General features: G+C 37.0%; 1 protein-coding gene across 1 annotated transcript in view; it reads right to left on the reverse strand.

Moving 5' to 3' along the window:
• The window catches only part of ACSL6 (acyl-CoA synthetase long chain family member 6), a gene marked incomplete at its 5' end in the record, with an annotated part of 91,691 nt that overhangs the window by 36,341 nt on the left and 35,455 nt on the right, over window positions 1–19,895 (reverse strand). Inside the window, 2 exons of the mRNA XM_083356917.1 lie at window positions 997–1,111; window positions 7,583–7,803. Of these exons, the coding sequence (XP_083213043.1) occupies window positions 997–1,111; window positions 7,583–7,803 (336 nt within the window). The remainder of the gene's footprint in view (window positions 1–996; window positions 1,112–7,582; window positions 7,804–19,895) is intronic.

The raw sequence follows: 19,895 nt of genomic DNA on the forward strand, positions 1-19,895 counted from the left end.
ATCAAGGATCATAAAACTCAAAAGACAGTTATCTTGATAAATGGGATTTCATTTTTTTAAATAATTCCAACAATGACAATTTTATTTTTGATGTATGACTCTGACATGACATGAAGCACACATGCTCTCTTAACATTTATCTTTTCTCTATAATACTACAATGAGTTAATCAAAATTGGCTTCCATTCCAAATAATATCCCATTGGTTTGGTGTGTCCTATAACATAAGCAATATTCATGAAAGCCATGGTGAAGCTGCTTTATGTCAGAAGAAGTGGTAAGGATTTTTACTAGTAATAAATTTTATTAAAAGGCACAAGCTTTTGTCGGTGACATCTCATTCATCCGACATATGAAATTATTTGGAAAATGTGTTATCAGACTCCATGGAGTCACACAGCTCTCCTCCTACAAGTGTTAAGGTGTAATTGTTATTTATTAATTTGATTTACAGATGATGGGTACATAAGCTGTTCAGAATCAACATTTTTTAGTATTATAGTAGCCCAGAATAAATAATCAATATTTCCCTCTATTGTGGGCTTTCTATCTGATCATAAATTACCCCAATAGATTAAAAATTCTGTAAATAAGCTAAAATAACCACTCAATTATGAAAGATTCCAAGACAACTTTTGTGACCCTACAATTTATGGGGACTGAAAAAAATAAGAGTGACTTGTTTCCTAATTGGGATTAAAAATGTGTACTCAATATTTATGCTATTACAGCAGTAAAATATCAAGTGTATTGAAGGTAACTATTAGTCCTTCTAAACTAAGATTAGCCCCTGTAACTGTCGGCATGGTAAGTTCAAACACACTCAACAACAAAGTTTAACTGCCCCAAGAATGAATTATCATCTAAATACAGTTTTTCTTCATCCAAGCTCCTACATCTGTCCTCTATAGAAGTTGGAGTTTCATATAGAGCTGTAACAATATTTTTGCTTAAAATAAATTCAGTATGATCAAAGACTGTCTTTCAAAAACTTACCAGATATATTAAAACCCCTTCTAAAAACTTCATACATGGTCCTTGCGTCATCATAGTAATGAGTTAGCAAATGTGTCCTGTCACCAATTACAGATCTCCGTGCACCATTCCAGCCCTACAATGAAATATAGGTAAGTGCAGATCAAGAGTCTATAAAGGGGAAACAAAACAGGTAGTCCTTGACTTACAACAGTTCATTTAGTGACCGTTCAGAGTTAGAACATCACTGAAAAAGGTGACTTATAGCCATTGCAGCATCCCCATGGCCATGGCATTTACATTCGGATGTCTGAGAACTGGTTCATATTTATAATGGTTGCAGTATCCTGAGGTCATGTGATCCTGTTTTGCAACTTAATGACAAGCAAAGTCAATGGGGAAGCCAGATTCACTTAACAACCACGTTACTAACATAACAACTGCAGTGATTCATTTAACAAATGTGGCAAGAAAAGTTGTAAAATGGGGCAAAGTTAGCAACATAAGTGGGCTCAATTGTGATCATAAGTCAAGGACTATCTGTGCACATACAGGTGCATTGTATCTGTAGCTAGATCCTTATTCCAGTTTCTGGAAGTTTACAGAAGCCAATAAAGTTGCATTGTGAAATAACAGTACTTTGTTTAATATTTTTCAGTCCCCAGACAAACTACATACAAGATTGCTCAGATTCACAGGGTAATGGTGACAGAAGATCATGGAGATTAAATGAAAATTTATTTAGATATGTAGAAAATGTGGAAGAATGTAAAAAGCAGATGAAAGAATTTTTTAGTATGAATGTGCACAAAGGCATTTCTATTGAAAAGGTATGGGATGCAAGTAAAGCTTATATGAGAGGAGTTTTAATATATTTGAATAATAAATATAGACGTAGAATGGAATTTAAGCGTAAAGAAATAGAGGAGGAAATAAAGAGGAAAGAGAAAGCTTTTACTATGGATCCATCTGACAAGAGGCTAAAAGATTCAATTAACTTGTTAAGAGGTCAGTTTGATATGCTGATGGCGGATCAGATGGCAACTAATTTAAGATATGCTAAACATAATATTTTTAATAACGCAAATAAACCTGGTAGGTGGTTAGCTTATTTATTAAGGAAAAAACAAAGATCTTGTCATATAGATAACATAGTTTATAAGGGTAAAGAAGTGTTTCAGCAAAATCTCATTAAAAAGGCCTTTGTCGAATTTTATTCTAAGCTGTATGCAAGGGATAAAAGTCAAGGTTTAGACATAGATAGTTATTTGCAAGGAGTGAATATCCCGGCGCTCACACAAGAGCAACGGGAAGAGATGAATCAATTGATAACCACTGAAGAAATTATTCTAGTAATTAAACAATTAAAAGTAGGTAAGGTACCTGGGACAGATGGATTGACTGCTACTTATTATAAAAATTTACAACTAGAGATGGTGGAACCTTTAAAAGAATTGTTTAGAACAATTCAATCCGGAGGGGAGGTTCCTCCATCATGGAAAACAGCATTTATAATGTTGATTCCAAAGGAAGATCAAGATCCTATACAAACTAAAAATTATAGACCTATATCGTTGTTGAATACTGATTATTAGATATTTGCAAAAATTTTAGCAAATAGATTGATGAAGGTTATGCAACAAATGATTCATATTGATCAAACAGGATTCATAAGCGGTAGGCAAATGAAAAATAACGTGAGACATATTGTAAATGTATTAGAATATTTAGAAAGAAATAAACAAGTCCCTGCAGCGCTGATTTTTCTGGATGCTGAAAAAGCTTTCAATCAATTGGATTGGCAATTCTTATTTAAAGTATTAGAGAAGATGCAGTTTGAGGATAAGTTTTTACAACCTATCAGGGCTAATGGTAGCTTATCAGAAGCTTGTAAAATTGAAAAGGGTACAAGACAGGGATGTCCACTGTTGCCATTGTTGTTTGTTTTAACATTGGAAATATTATTGATTAAAATACGTGATTCAAAGAAAATAAAGGGAATTAAAATAAAAGATCAAGACTATAGATTGAGAGCGTTTGCAGATGACTTGGTTATTACGTTAAGTCAACCAATTCAATCAGTTATAGATTTAATGGAAATAATTTTACAATATGGACAAGTTTCTGGATTCAAGGTAAACAGACAAAAAACTAAGATATTGTCTAAAAATATGACCATAGAACAAAAGGTAGCCTTAGAAAAATTAACGGGATTTGAAATAGTTAAAAAGGTTAAATATTTGGGGGTACATCTTTCAGCTTCAAATACTAAATTATATAAGAATAATTATGAATTCTTATGGTCAAAAATACAAAAAGAGCTAGTTAGTTGGAGAAAAATACAACTGTCTTTATTGGGAAGAATTGCAGCTGTGAAAATGAATGTTTTACCTAAATTTTTATTTTTATTTCAAAAAAGATTCAAATTTGGAGGAATGGCAGAGAGGTATTAATAAATTTATTTGGGCAGGGAAGAGACTGAGAGTTAAATTTAAGATAATGCAAGATGTACATGAAAGAGGTAGTCTCAAAGTGCCCAATCTTAAATTATATTATGAGGCGGTGGCATTATCGTCAATTAGTGATTGGTTTAATTTAACACAAAGGAGATTATTGAATATTGAAGGGTGTGATTTGTTATATGGTTGGCATGCTTATTTATTGTATGACAAAAAAGTGGATAAAGTTTTTAAAACACATACATTAAGGTCTGCCATGTTGAGAATTTGGAAAAAATATCAATATAAGTTGAATTATAAAATTCCTATTTGGGCAATACCTAAACATGCAATAGAAAATATAAATGTGGGATTTAAACATGATGTGATAACTTACTGTATAAAGAAATTCTTAGATTGGAAAAGAATGAATGGCAATTGAAGTCTTTTAATATTCTAAAAGAAGAAAAAATAGTACAAACTTGGTTTCACTATGGGCAGTTACAGGCCAGATGGAAAGAAGATCAGAAAATTGGTATTTCAATATCAGATGGGAATTTGGTAAAGCAAATTAGAGATCAAAGTTGAGCGCATATAAGAAGGATATATAATGCATTGATAGAAATTGACTCAGAAGCGGAACTGGTTAAGGATTGTATGATAAAATGGGCCCAGAATTTTCAAGAACCAATAATAATGGACACTTGGGAGAAAATATGGGTTAGGAATGTTAAATTTACACAGGCACAAAACTTAAGGAAGAATTTTTACAAAATGTTTTATAGATGGCATTTAGATCCCAAAAAATTAGCACGTATGTATCCAAATTGTCAGCCAAAATGTTGGAGATGTGGTTGTGATGATACAACGTATTATCATGTATGGTGGACTTGTAAAAAAGTTAAAGCTTTTTGGATCAAAATCTGGTGGAACATGCAGAAGATCTTTAAGAAAAAGATAAGATTTTCACCACAATTGTTTTTGTTGGGTATTATCACTGACTGTACTGCTATAGAAACTAAATTGATGCAGAACTTAATAACAGCTGCAAGACTTTTGGTAGCGCAATACTGGAAGAAGGAGGATCTGCCTACTATAGAAGAATGGACTTTGAAAGTTTTGAATTTGGCAGAAATGGCCAAAATCTCGGCATATGTGAAAGATCACTCGCAACCAAGATATATAGTGGAATGGAGAAGATGGATTGATTATATTCAGAATAAATATGGGACTACAAAGTATCATTTAGCATATGAATAGTTATTAGTTATTATAATTAGAGGATATATTATTTATCTTTTCTATGGTTAAGGAGAGTTAAAGCGCGATAGGATTTAAAGAGTAATTATAGTAATTAGAATATTTTAGAGTAAGATTGTATGATGTAATACCCTGTATTCAGCTCTGGGAAGTCGGGGGCAGGGTGTTGGGAAGGGAGGGAAGGGGAGGGTGGGGGAGATGGGGTATATGTTCTAAAAATGTATTTTAAAACTTTTCAATAAAAAAAAAGATTGCTCAGATTCACCATTACTAATTCTGAGCTTCCGTGCCTCTTAAATGGTGTAAAAAGGAAGGTTGCAAGCAAATCAAAGTACAATGCTTTGTATTTTGCAGTACAGTATTATTCTGTATAATTTGAGTGAGGAAACACATCAATAGTATCTTATTAATTATTAGGTTCGGTATTAGAATATGTGCACAATTCCTTTGTTTAACTGTTGGGAATGCACTGCTAAAATGCTTATGTCAAGCAGATCTGTAAATATTTTTCCTTACTGTGCCTCAGGCAAGCCCCCAAAGTACAAAGTTAAAGTGAATTCTCCATCCATCTCTGCATGGGCACATATGTATGAATTGGAATATATGTATTTACAAACATCTACACCAGGGAAATAGTCCCCCCAAAATGTTGGTTGATACTGTAGGGTTATCTTTAATTTATAAAATATGGAAGCCATTAAATTTATCCATAATAATAGAATAAAGAACTAAGTTTTAAAAAACTATTCTGTTTAAATATTCAGTTTTACATATAGAGATTATGTAGCTCAGGAGGAAAAAAGGAATAAGGTTGAAGCATAGACCAATCTCCGATTTGATGCCCCAAAGATTCTTTTTCTCAAAAACATCCATCATTCAACACTACTTGCCTACAGCCTGGACTTAAAGAATTATCACTGTGGGATGGAGAGTCACAGAAAAGGAACTATTCAGCCAAGGAATTCCTCCAGCTATCAATAACTGAGGGGTATCTCCACAACAACTCATGTCACTTCTAGTGGTACTAAATAAAGAAGATGCCTTCATAATTTATAATTAAAATAGAAAAATATATGTCCTATAGCAGTGATGGCGAACCTTTTAGACACAGAGTGCCCCAAAACTGCCCCCCATGCTCCGCCCCGTCCTCCTGCAGGGCCACCCACTCCCTCCATGGCCCACCGCACCGCACCTGCAGCACCATTTCAGCCACGCCCTGCGCATGTGCCCCGCAGCATGATCTGCACGTGATGGGGCGCGAGGGCGGTGTCTTGTTCCCACTGCCCGGCTGCCATGTCCTTGGTTGCGCTGCTCTGCATGGGCCATGCCCGGGGGTGACTCTCCTCCAGGGGGACTGCTGGTGAGGAAGTAGCCAGGGGGGAGGCGGGGTTGGGGCAACGGTGTGCATGCCCTCAGAGAGGGCTCTGCGTGCCACCTCTGGCATACATGCCATAGGTTTGCCACCACTGTCCTATAGTGCAATGCCATAGTTAAGAAGTGAGGACAGAAAAACTTGGGTTCAAAGTGCCACTCAAACACAAAGCTCTCTAGATGAATGTAGCCAGTTACTCTCAGCCCAGCCAATCTCTGTAGGAATAAAATGAGGGGAGATATAATAAACTCTAGGAATTTAAGCTAAGCTGCCATGAATTCCTGGAGGAAAGGTAGAAAGCAAATAAATATTAATTTGACTGCTGAGATGAAAAATGGTATAGTGTTAAATTGGTTGTTGTTATTGTTTTAAATCTTCTATATCTGGTTTGGTTCTTTTTTGCTGAATTGTCCTTTCTAGTTGAATCACCTCCAGCTTACTGAATGCTTAATATTTTTCCTCAAGAAAAATGCCAGATATATCCTGGATTAAACAACTCAATTAATTCAGCAATAGCTCCACAAACCACAATTATTTCAAAGATCTAAGATGTCATGCTCAAACATGGGCATGGAACATCTCAAATTAACATTTTTGAATAACCATGTTTTAACCCTCCCAAGCACAATCAAATAATGTATGTGTATCGTTTCCAAAGGAAATGTAATACATTTTAAATAAGGCAATAATGAAGATTCACAGATACTATAAAAGGAACCTCAATAGCTTAATTAGTTTGTTTTGTCTGTGCTTTTACAAATATATCTCCAAGGATTACACAGCATACTTCAAACAAATAAACAATATAAAAAAAATCTTAAGAGAATTGATTGCATCATCCATGTTATTCAGGAAACATACCCAGTAAAATGTTATTTTTCAAAGAATATTTTATTTTTATTTTAATCCCATTTATATCCCACCCTTCTCCGAAGACTCAGGGCGGCTTACAATTTAAGCACAAACCAATCTTTAAGATATTCTTTTTCCTGAATCAGATTTTACTTCAGCACATTCTGCCATAATTAAGTGGTTTATTAAGCAACACCAAGCTAATTAAATGCTGAAGTATTATTTGGATTACCATATTCACTAATACAATTTCTTCTAATAAGCAAATAAGGGACATAACCATTTTACCTTAATTCATACACTTCCACAGAGCTAACCTCAAGTTTTTCTCTTGAAAATCTTGCTAAGACAATATTTGACTATTTGTTAAAAAGACTCATACATCATCACACAAAGAATACATCCTATAAAATCCATACTATGAATCACTTGCAGACTCTTTTCATGTACCTAAATATGAACGTCACATTTTGCAGAATAGCATGTCCCTCACAACTAAGGCCCAGGAAAGCCTCTCTGGGTCAGCCATTGTACTAATTATTAGATGAACAGACCACAATATTTACAAATCTACTTATGAAAATTGTCAAAAGATCAATGTAATAAAAGGAACAGCAACTGCTAATAAAAGCACTGCTGAGAAAAGGCATGCCATAACATTTAATTCTACCAAGATAATCCTCACCTCAATTTCTTCTGATTGCATTAGGAGATCACATGGTGGTTTTACCGCTTTGGGACGGTTGACAAACCAATATGCAATGATAGCTGCAAAGGCACCAATTCCCACCAAAGTAGAAGCTGGTAGGCTTCGGAAAAACTGGCTGAAGTCTTCAAATTCTGGAAGGCGTAAATTCCTTAGAATTTCTTGTGCTTGCATCTTTTCAAAGACTGAAATCACTACCTCTGCAGGATCCAGAAAAGAAATAATGAAATTAAGTTGACAAGGTTTAAGAATTGCAGACCAGAGAAAGAACTACTCCATTAGGTTGAAGGCCAAAATTCAACTTACAATCTCAGCACAATAAATCGAAGTGCAATTGTTAAAATGTTCCCAGGCTTAAATTAGTTAAACAGAAACCAAGGGGCTGACCTAAACATTACTTTTTAAATAGATTGATGGTGTTCAGTCTTAGTGATCACATAGATTTTCTCCAAGAACTTTAAAAACAGGGCTACAACTTTCTATTCTGACATTATTGCTCCTTTCAAACACTTCTAATGAGGTTTGAAGCTATTGTGAAATGAGGGCCTTTCTTCCTTCCTTCCTTCCACATTTATACTACCATATTTGGAGCAAACTGTGATGATTTACAATATGCATAACTATAAAACAGATATATTATTACAATGGCCAATCAATAAAAGCGATGAAGTAAAAATCACATGCGCCAGTATAATCAATCATGGCAATACAGCACTTTACTTCAAAAGCCCATTGGAACAGTCCTATCTTGGCAGCCCTAAAAGCAATGGGAAAATACTGTATTGTCTAAAGCACGGGTGTCAAACTTGCCGCGTCACATGACGTGTTGTGACGTATCACGACTTTTCTTGCATTGCCAGAGCTGGGGTGGGCAGGGCCTCCACATGATGTAACCAGCCTGCAGGCCGGCAGTTTGACACTCCTGGTCTAAAGGTTCCCACAGTTCTCATTTCTCATATACCAAGCATCTCTAACAAAAATGTGCACACAGGATGGGTTAATTCTGAGAAAGTGTCCTGGACAAACCAGAGAACTAAGAAATCCCTGGGAGTTAATGCAATGGCCAGAGTAAGGGTCACAAGATTGAAGTGTTCCTGACATGCTAGCATGCGGGCTTCTGCCATTTGAAACAATTGTATTTTCTGTGTTATGTAAAGTACTTTGCAGCAGGCCAGTCAGTGAGCTTCTGATTTCCAGAATATATTCTGCTTCACAGTATTTCCAAAGAAAGAAAGAAATAGGACCTTTGCCACTCAACTGTCAAACTTTTCTCTTTCTTTCTTTCTTTCTTTCTTTCTTTCTTTCCTATCTATCTATCTATCTATCTATCTATCTATCTATCTATCTATCTATCTATCTATCTATCTATCTATCTCCAAAGTTAAAATACAAAATTGGGAAAAACAAAAAGGAAGAAAAAAAATAAACATCAAGTGCTGACAAAATAAAAATAAAAACTACTTGTACAAAATATAATAAATGACAAACATATTTATTAGCACTAAGGTTAAATATAAATTGTCCACCCTGGTTGAATGCTGAAAAATATATCTGATATATTTGGTACATTCTCCCCCGTTATATAACAGGTCTGCAAGTAATTAGAAACTTTCCCATTTATATTTAATAAAAATACTATGTTTCATAAAAAAGTCACCTATGTGGAAATCTATTTAACAATCTATTTAACAATCTGTCGACCCATCATCTGTTCACTTTATATAAAAAAAGAAAACAGTCAACAGGTAACCCCAAGAATAAAACTAATCTCTGAAGCCCTCTGTTTAACCATTGATTATTGTAGTTAACAAGCAGAAACTCCACAGCTTCCAAAGACTTATAAATTTTCTAAACCACTGTCTCTAATGCAGCGTTCTCCAATTTTTCTGGCTTGGCAACCCGGCATGGGGGGGGGAAAGAGGATGGTTTTGAGTGAGGGGCAAGTGCGCATGCGCATAGTTTCATTTGTGTGAATGGCAATTTGGTGGGTGTCCATCACTCACATGAGTGGAGCTGCGTGCATATGTGCACCAACCCACCACTCACGCAGCCTGGTTGCAAATAGGTCACGGCCCGGTAGTGGGCTGAAGCTCACAGGCTGGGGATACCTGCTCTAATCAATGCTGTTAATTTCACTATTTCTGCCAGTTGAGTGAATTTTAAAGTTCATCCTCTCTTTTTCTTTCCATTACTAAGCGTATAATTGCCAGCTTTTCTGACTAAAATAATGTAGATACTAGCTCTAGATTATTGTCTATGTGTGGTAACTCCTATCCTGTGACAACAAACTCTTACTAAGAGAAGATGCTGTCAAAACAAATTCATTTCTAGATGCCATAGTGTATGTAATGTGATGCTTTTCATTTTGAGCATTAACTCCTGGTAAAAAATACTGCAACACACTGACAAGATATGACAGTTTTCCTTGACTGCATACTAAGTATGCAGAGCTTCAGTGTGAGAACAACTGCAGAACTTTGAACAGAGGATAGTTGACAAATGTTCATTTTCAGTTTTTGAAATGATTCCTTAAATAGCTTGGAGATATTAGCCTATCTGTTTGAAGGAGCAGCTTCTTACATATAGAAATTAAATTATTATTATTATTATTATTATTATTATTATTATTATTATTATTATTATTATTATTATTATTATTATTATTATTATTATTATATGTTACAGACCCGGAGCTCCAAAGATTTATTGAATGATCCTACCCGGAAAGATAACCTGTTGGAACTGACCAGGGCAAAAGCAGGGGTCTTCAAATTTGGCCCTTTTATGACTTGTGGACTTCAACTCCCAGAATTCCTCAGCCAGCATGCCTGCTGAGGAATTCTGGGAGTTGAAGTCCACAAGTCATAAAAGGGCCAAGTTAAGAGTTTTCTGCGGGATGCACCGTATGTACGAAGTCCTCCCTCTCATTTCTACACTCAAGCCTCCCTTTCCTAATATTTGTTTTCAATTGAGGAATCATATAATGTAATATATAGGGGCACGGCTCCCATTTATAGAATTTATATTGTACTTTGAAGTTTTAGTTTTCTTATCATAGTTGGATTTCATCAATTAGAATTTGTATTTATAATAATTAATGGCTGACACACTGGGAGCAGTGAATCATAAAGACGACAGATAAATAAATTAATGAGGTAGCATCAGAGAAATGAATGTTATTTATGCTAATACGGTAACAAGCAGAGGACAAGTATGGCTTCTCTCCAAACATGCTACAACAAACTTACTGTTCCTCTATATCAGGGGTGTCAAACTCAATTTCATTGAGGGCCGTATCAGCATTGCGGTTGCCCCCAGGGGGCTGGGTGGGTGTGTCGTGGGTGGGCGTGGCCTACTGGGTGGGCGTGGCTAAAGTGCGTATGGTCTACTGGGTGGGCATGGCCAGCTCTACATCGTTCACATCAAGGGTGCCTATGTGGGCCTGGGCAGGAGTGGGACAGATCTGAGGGTCTCTGGGCCAGGGCCAAGGCAGTAGAGGCCGTTCCCTCACTGGTTCCAGGATGGCTTCGCGGGCCACATGAAACCACTTTGCGGGCCGGATCTGGCCCCCGGGCCTTGTGTTTGACATGTCTGCTCTATATACATAAGTGAAAATTAAAAGACTATGTAACCACCAAAGTATAGGTGAAATCATCTCTCTGGGATGAACCATAGTGTCAGGGTTTAACTTTAAGTTATGATACAACTGAAGAATATTTCAAAAATGAATGGTAAACCTTGGTAAACCTAACCTTTGATGGCTATCATGAAGAAATTAAGAAGCAGAAAGGAGCTCTAACAGCAGTACAGGTAGTCCTTGACTTACAACAGTTCATTTAGTGACCAAAGTTGCACTAGCACTGAAAAAAGTGGTTATTGACCTTAGCAGCATCCCTATGATCATGTGATTAAAATTCAGAAGCTTGGCAATTGGTTCCTATGTATGACCGTTGTGGGTCTGGGGTCATGTGATCCCCTTTTGCGACCTTCTGAGAAGCAAAGTCAATGGGGAAGCCAGATTCACTCAACGACCGGGTTACTAACTTATCAACTGCAGTGATTCACTTAACGACGGTGGCAAGAAAGGTCGTAAAATGGTCATAAAATGTTAACACTCACTTAACAAATGTCTCATTTAGCAACACAATTTTTTGGCTGAATTATGGTCATAACTCGAGGACTACCTGTAGTTGTCCTGTCTCAGAAGCTCCAGTTATAGCCATCACATCAATAAATCACTATTTATTCCACTTTCTCAGTTTCTTTCATTTCTTTACAAGTTAAATTGCACCAAATATTGCGGGAGAAGGGGGAGATGCTTTTTCTTTGCTTATACTTTAAAAATTACAGAGTACAGTACCATTTCCTCCCCCCCCCTTTTTTTCTTTCCGTACTACTGGACTAATGATTTTAAATAAAATCCCTTGGTTATTCTTCATTTCTTTTATTAACAAAGGCAAGCAACTTACTCTAATTCTTACCCTTTTGATTTAATTCTTCTTAAGGAATGTGGGTCACTTTTTGAGTGAATTGCATTTATAGACAGTATGGTATCTTTTTTGTTAAAATGGCTTAAGAAATAATTGTTCATAATCAACATGAAACCAAGCTGTAGTTATTCCAAAATGTTCCACGAAGATCGAGAAAGAGAAAGGCAGAAATTTTGTTGGCTATACCTGTTCCCATCTGAGTTCCACCATTTATATTTATAATAATAACTACTCAACTGACTAGTGCAGGGGTAGGCAACCTGGCTCTTTTATGACTCATGGACTTCAACTCCCAGAATTCTGGGAGTTGAAGTCCATGAGTCATAAAAGAGCCAAGGTTGCCTACCCCTGATCCTAGTGGAAATGGACTCATGTACACTTTTCTTCTGTATGCATTCATTTTGAATATTTTCAAGTAGGTATTCAATATAACTTTTCACTTGTGGTTTACCTTCATATTTTTTATTTAAACCTCAGACTAGTAGCTACAATGTAAAGACATGTCAATCAAGCATTAGCAAAGCACATTCATATAACAATACACCAGCAGAGGGACTACAATGTAAAGAACAGATCTCATTGCATTTCTAAAAATGGCCAGTAAACATATATAAATATGCCTGGTGGATGAGGCAGTACAATATCAATAAAGTTTCTTGCTGGAGGGCTATTTCGAGCACTCGCTCAGCAAAGGAAGGCCCTGCCTTGTGGCACAACCAAAAGCTCTTCATCTCAGAATGGAACAAGGTAGATCTTTCCCCAACCAAATCCCAAAACATGATATGAATCAGGATCTTTGATGGGGAACAGGAATCTCCCATATCTGAGGATGGAACGGAGCAACTTGGTGCGGCCAGCTCACTGCTGCCAGCCCGCCGCCACAAGTCACCTCTGCCAACTCACCACCTCTGAGTCGTTGAAGGACAATTCACTACAGCCAATTCACTGCAGGGACAACACTCTATGGGTGGCTGGAGGGAGAACTGGGCAGGCAGGCAGGCAGGTGGGTGGGTGGGCAGAATGTGGGAGCTTCCCATTTTCACACACATCCCTCGCCACCACTGCTACGCTGAACTCTGGGCCATTCAGAATTCAGGCCATTTGGCGGCAGCAGGCAGGCAGCAGCAGCAGCAGCTGGGAGTGTCCCATTTTCACATCTGGCAGCAGAGGCAAGGGATATGAAAATGGGGCACATCAGCCACCACCTCCCTGCCACCTGTCCTGCCCACCGCCGAATGGCTTGAATACCGCCACTGTCATCCAACAGCCCAAACTGTGAATTGGCTATTTTGAGTCATCCTGCGGCCACTTGGCAGTGGTGAGTGGGCAGAGGCGACTTGATGGTGGCAAGCTGGCCACACCAAGTTGTCCTAGACCCATCTGAGAAATATTAACAAGGAACAATTAGTTCAGGGCATTTTTACTATACACAATTCAAAGGTGTCAAATGGCAAATATTAATAATGAAGTAGCTGTCATGAAAGATCTCCTTAGCAAAGAAATGAATGTATCTCCAGTGTCTTTCACCCTACTGATCTTAAAGAGCAATGATTTGCTGGCCAATGATTTGATAGTGTCCCGTTTAACTTTGACAGAAACAGTGAACCTTGAGGATTATGGAAAAGCAGGTGAAAGTAAAGTTTTAACCTTTGCCCCATTGCAATATAATCACTCAGCTTGTACATAACAATGCTTCTTTTTGTTTCTTTGGGGTCACACAAAACTATTTTATTTTCTTTCTTTTAGCCAAATTAAAAACCATCAACAAAAGAACAAAACTTTTCTCTAACAAATTATACGCTACAGATCACAAGAGTAAAAATGCACAGCCAGCCCCAAAACCTAGTTCAAGGAAGCAAATAATTTTTGCTTGGATTTAGAAAGAATAAAATACATGCATAATGTTTTTGGTTCCAAGAATTCACCTTTCTGAAAACTCCCAGTTTTCATTTTCTCACCCTATCATTAAGGCCAACAATATTCAAATTCTACAGCAAAGGGGAGATAGAAGACCGTTCAAAGTCAGGATTTTATTTCTTAATACTTCAGCTCCAATCTTGCTTCAGTAGCCAGTGCAATCAATGTGAGGCTTTACATACACTGAGAATAGCATTGCTACTTGGTAAGTATGGGCAATCAAGCAGTGGTGAGGAAGCAACTTTTTTTGCTTCTTTATAAACAAAACAATCATCAGAGTTGTTTGCAAAAAATCCAAAAGAATTTTCCACAATAGAAAAAATAAAGAAGTCGCACAGAATTAATATGCACTTACCTTGGTTAAGTGTGAAAGAGCAGTCATACAATTGCTTGAGAGGAAAACAAATCCAGTCCAGTTATAATATAACACTTTGTAATATAACATTTTTGGCAGCAAAGGTCAACAATCCTCACTACCTCTTTGCTAATATACTTAACCTACCCAAGAAGCCTGCCTACCTTAAGAAAGCTCCTGGTGGAGCTGCATCTTTTTTACCGTGTCATTGTGGACTTTAACCCCAAAATCAACATCATTATCAGACTAAGGACATGTTGTATCTTTCTACACTGTCCTCTTAACTGCCCTTCAAGCTTTACTGATTCTTTTGGGACCCTGGTTTCACATGGCCACTTCACAGTTTTTCCGATCTTTATACATCTTGGCTATCCAGAATTTGTCTCTTTCTTAGTTTTCTGTTCCCCTGTCGTAGCTGTAACTGCTTTGGCTGGCTAATAGAAGGACATTTTCAATTACTTCAAGATCCAGACTTCTTTTGCAAGCCTACCAGTCTTCTGCTGCTACAAGCAGCCATTCATATTCTGGCAGAATTGATTGTGCCTCCTTTCTATATTCAAAACTCTTCCCTTTGGCCAAGCAAAGTGGAAGCTTGCTAAGTAACACCCTGTTACTATGGCAGCAACCCTTTGTGTTGAGAAGCACCCACAGAGTTGTTTTTCAGAAAGAGTGTGTAGGATACATCCTGTAATCACACTTGCAAGATATCTCATACAACAAGGATGAGATACAACTTTTAACCACTCCCCCTTTGCATCTGTAAATTGAATTTTTTTAGTTCACACCTACTGCTTGAGTAGGGGAAAATACAAATCTAGTGTAGTTGTACTTGGATCCAATCTCCATTTACTCACTCCTCGCTGGGCAATTTAGAAAGTGACTTCAATTTATATGAAGCCTATACAACTTGCAATTTACCAAATTTAAATGTAGTCCTCTAGTCATATTGTGTAGCTTGATTGTCAATCTTTCTGCTTTCCAATTGCAGATACTAATAAGCTGTAGATAGCAACCCAATTTTCCAGTTATTCAAATAAAAGTCATCATTTATGTTTGTAAATATCACTCCGTAAATGCCAATATAATACTAATTAAACATACTTTCAATAGTAACTAAATGAGAATAGAGTAGAGTAGAGTAGAGTAGAGTAGAGTAGAGTAGAGTAGAGTAGAGTAGAATAGAATAGAATAGAATAGAATAGAATAGAATAGAATAGAATAGAATAGAATAGAATAGAATAGAATAGAATAGAATAGACCTGGAAGGGACCTTGGAGGTCTTCTGGTCCAGCCCCCTGCTCAAGCAGGAGAACCTATACCGTCTCAGACAGGTGAATGTCTAGTCTCTTCTTAAAAATCTCCAGTGATGGAGCACCCACGATTTCTGGGGGTAAGCTGTTCCACTGGTTGATTGTCCTCACTGTTAGGAAATTTCTCCTTAATTCCAGGTTGCTTCTCTCTTTGATCAGTTTCCAACCATTGTTTCTCGTCCTTCCCTTTGGTGCTTTGGTGAACAATCTGGCCCCCTCTGACTTGTGGCAGCCCCTCAGATACTGGAACACTGCTATCATGTCTCCCCTATTTCTTCTTTTCTTTAGACTAGCCAAACCCAAGTCCCATAGCCGTTCTTTGTATGTTTTAGTCTCCAGGCCTTTGATCATCTTTGTTGCTTTCTCTGAATTTTTTCTAGACACTCAAGATCTTTTTTGTGATATGGTGACCAAAATTGGCTGCAGTATTCCAGGTGTGGTCTTACTAGGGTTTTATAAAGCAATACTAATATTTCACGTGATCTTGATTCTATGCCTCTGTTTATACAACCCAGGATTGTATTAGCTTTTTGGGTTGCTGCTGCACACTGCTGGCTCTTAGTTAAGTGATCGTCCACTAGGACTCCAAGGTCCCTTTCACAGTTACTGTTTTTAAGCCAGATCTCACCCAATCTGTATTTATACCTTTGGTTTTTCCTGCCTAAATGTAAGACTTTGGTTTTCTCCACATTGAAACTTATTTTGTTGGTTGGGGCTCATTGTTCAAGTTTGTCAAGATCTTTTTGGATCCTGAGTTTGTCTTCTAGGGTGTTGACTACTCCTGTCAGTTTGGTGTCATCTGCAAATTTGATGAGTTCCCCTTCAATTCCCTCATCTAAGTCATTGATGAAGATATTGAAGAGTACTGGGCCTAAGACGGAACCTTGTGGTACTTCTCTCCATGTGGATGTAGTGCCATTGAGGACTACTCATTGAGTATGATTTGTCAGCCAGCTACAGATCCATCAGGTGGTGATGTTGTCTCTATTCCACCTTTTCCTAGCATACCAAAGAATAGGTTGTGGTCTACTTTGTCAAATGCTTTATTGAAATCTAAGATACTACGGCCACTGCATTTCGCTGGTCTACTAGTTTAGTCACTTTATTGAAGAATTAGATAAGATTGGTTTGGCATGATCTGTTTTTAACAAACCTGTGCTGGCTACCAGTTATGACTTTGTTTGATTCTAGTTGTTTGCAAATCTGTTTTTTGATTATCTTTTCTAGGATCTTCCCAGGTATTGATGTTAAACTGATTGGTCTGTAGTTTCCTGGGTCCGTTTTTTTTTCCTTTTCTTGAAGATGAGGACCACATCACCCCTTTTCCAATCCTCAGGTACTTCCCCGGTGCTCCAGGATTTATGAAAGATGTGATGCAATGGTTCTGAGATAACATCTGCCAGCTCTTTTCAGAACTCTGGGATGTAATCTGTCAGGTCCCAGTGATTTATATTTGTCAAGGTTGGATAGGTGTTCTCTTACCGTTTTCTTGCTTATTTTAATTTTTGTTTCTAGTATGTCTTTTGCAGTGGTTTTTTGGTATGTTGGGCTATAGTTTCTTTTTGTGTGAAGACTGACGCAAAGTATGAGGTAAGCAGCTGTGCTTTCTCCCTGTTGTCTGTAATTTCCTTGCCATCTTCTCTCTTTAGTGGGCCTACAGTTTCCTTGACTTTTTTCTTGTTGTTAATATGTTGGAAGAAACATTTTTATTGTCCTTGATTTCTGTTGCAAGTCGTTGTTCTTTCTGAGGCTTTGCTTTCCTGACTTCATCTTTGCATGTTCTGACTGTCTGCTGATAATTGGCCTTAGTTATGTTCCCCTCTTTCCATTTTTTGTATTTGTCCTTTTTGTCTTTCAGTTTGTTAGAGAGACCTTTGTGCAGCCATGCTGGTTTCTTCTTGGATTTCTTGTTTTTCTTTCTCAATGGTATTGTGCTCGTCTGAGCTTTTGTGATCACATTTTTCAGGGTTTCCCAGGCTTCTTGGGTTGTTTTCCCCTTTAGGATATTCATCCATGGGATCTTTCCTAGGTTCTCTCTGAATTTGTTAAAGTCGGCTCTTTTGAAGTTTAAGACATTGGTTGGATTGTTTTCTATTGCTAGTATTTGCATTATATTATGACGTGGTCACTTTCACCCAAGGTTCTGGCAATTTCGATTCCCTCTATCACTTCTCTATTTGTAAGGATTAAGTCCAGTATAGCTTTACGTCTAGTTCTCTCCTCCACCTTTTGGGTGACAAAGTTGTCAGCTAGGTTGGTTACGAATCTGTTTGATCTCCGGCTTGCAGCAGAGTTTGTCTCCCAACTGATATCTGGATAGTTGAAGTCTCTCATAACTACTATATTATGCTTCCTACATGCTTTTGTTAACTGTTTGGCAAAGAGTTCATCTATTTCTTCTGATTGGCTGGATGGTCTGTAATATACACCTATAGTAATGTCACTTTTTTCTCTTTTATATTGACCCATATACATTCTGGAGAGATTTTATTTTTGATCATGTGCATAAAACAATGCAGTTATGTATCACAGTAATTACTGTGAACAACATATACAAGAATAGCTACTTTACTGTCAAATTAATAAAACAGATAAATTAGGAGGTCTCTTTTAAATAAACAAATTCTAAAGTCTATTTCTATTTACAAAATAAGCAACTAAAATTATGGAGATCAGTTCAAAGCTACTATCAATAATCTTGTTTTAATGATAGCAACAAAAACATGGCAAGTTTCACAGTATGTTTACATTAAGATTCACCCAAACAAATAACTAAACTTTGTCATCTGAATAAGAAGAGCAAAAATTTGCAATAATCTTGTACCAGAGTTTGTGTAAATCAACTATTATTTTATGCCCATGCAATCTAGAATTTATCATATATATATAGTAATAGTAATAAAGTTGGAAGGGACATTAGAGGTCATCTAGTCCAACCCCCTGCTCAGGCAGCAAACCCTATAACATTTCAGACAAATGGCTGTCCAGGCTCTTCTTAAAAACCTCCAGTGTTGGAGCATTCACAGCTTCTGGAGGCAACTGATTAATTGTTCTAACTGCTAGGAAATTTCTCCTTAGTTCTAGGTTGCTTCTCTCTTTGGTTACTTTCCGTCCATTGCTTCTTATCTTGCCTGTATAGTAAGCATTTGATTTTATGTGAGAGCAATGACTTAATGTCAGGATATAAAATGTTGCAACTGCATAGTTAATCTTAAGAGTTTTTATTTACTATGGTGGTTTTGGTGAAAACCAACATAATGGTTTGGAAAAAAATTAATTAAAAGCCAAAGCAGACCAAGTCTTTGATTAAACCAAAATTCACATGCAAAAGAATTATGTTCTATATGTTTATTTTCATCTATTACACATAGGCATTGGAAGTTTATTAAATCTGCCATCCAGTGCTGCTGATGGCAAGGCATTAAAATGGGCTTTTGAAAATGTTTATTGATACTTCACAGTGAGTATAAGTATTGTGTGGTGAAAACAGAATAACTTAAGTACAATTTCATGAAAGGCTGATGTGAACTTTTTTAAATCTCCTATGTTATAGCAAGCACTTACTTGACCTTACAAAATCCCAAAAAGGGTCAGAGCTAATTAGTGATTGGATGGGAAAGCACCATAGATCTAGGAAAGTCTAGGAAATTAAGGGGGGGAAAATGTACCAGAAGGAGGTAAAATGACAATCCACCTCTGTACGTTGGTACACATTCATGTAATCATCTGAATCAAATTTTATCCAAAGGAGTATTTACAATTTAGTTCTTTGATAGAAGTTGCAAAGTATTAATATGTTTCATGGATTGACATCACTAGACAAATTCATTGAGCTGATAAAATAAACATTTATAGTAGGCAAACCAATCATAAATCTTGACAGTAAAAACAGACCTACAAGAAGAGTGCCTGGAGCAGGTTTCTCTATTCAAGGGCAATATTTTAAGTAACTTGCTAGATAAAGCAGCTGATTTAGGGAACAGATGCAGCAGTTAAACTGTTCAGAAATATACTAATTAGTGCCACTTTTAAAGAACTGGTGCTACGTGTAGCATCCACCAGGTACCAGCTGAAGATAAAAGAGTGTTTTTAAAGGCAGCCCAAATACAGGTAGTCCTTGACTTACAACAATTCATTTAGTGACTACTCAAAGTTACTATGGCATTGAAAAAAAGTGATTTATTACCATTTTTCACACTTAGGCCATTGCATGGTCAGGT

The sequence above is a fragment of the Vipera ursinii genome (assembly GCF_947247035.1).
Source record: "Vipera ursinii genome assembly, chromosome: 2".
Classification (NCBI taxonomy): Eukaryota; Metazoa; Chordata; class Lepidosauria; order Squamata; family Viperidae; genus Vipera; species Vipera ursinii.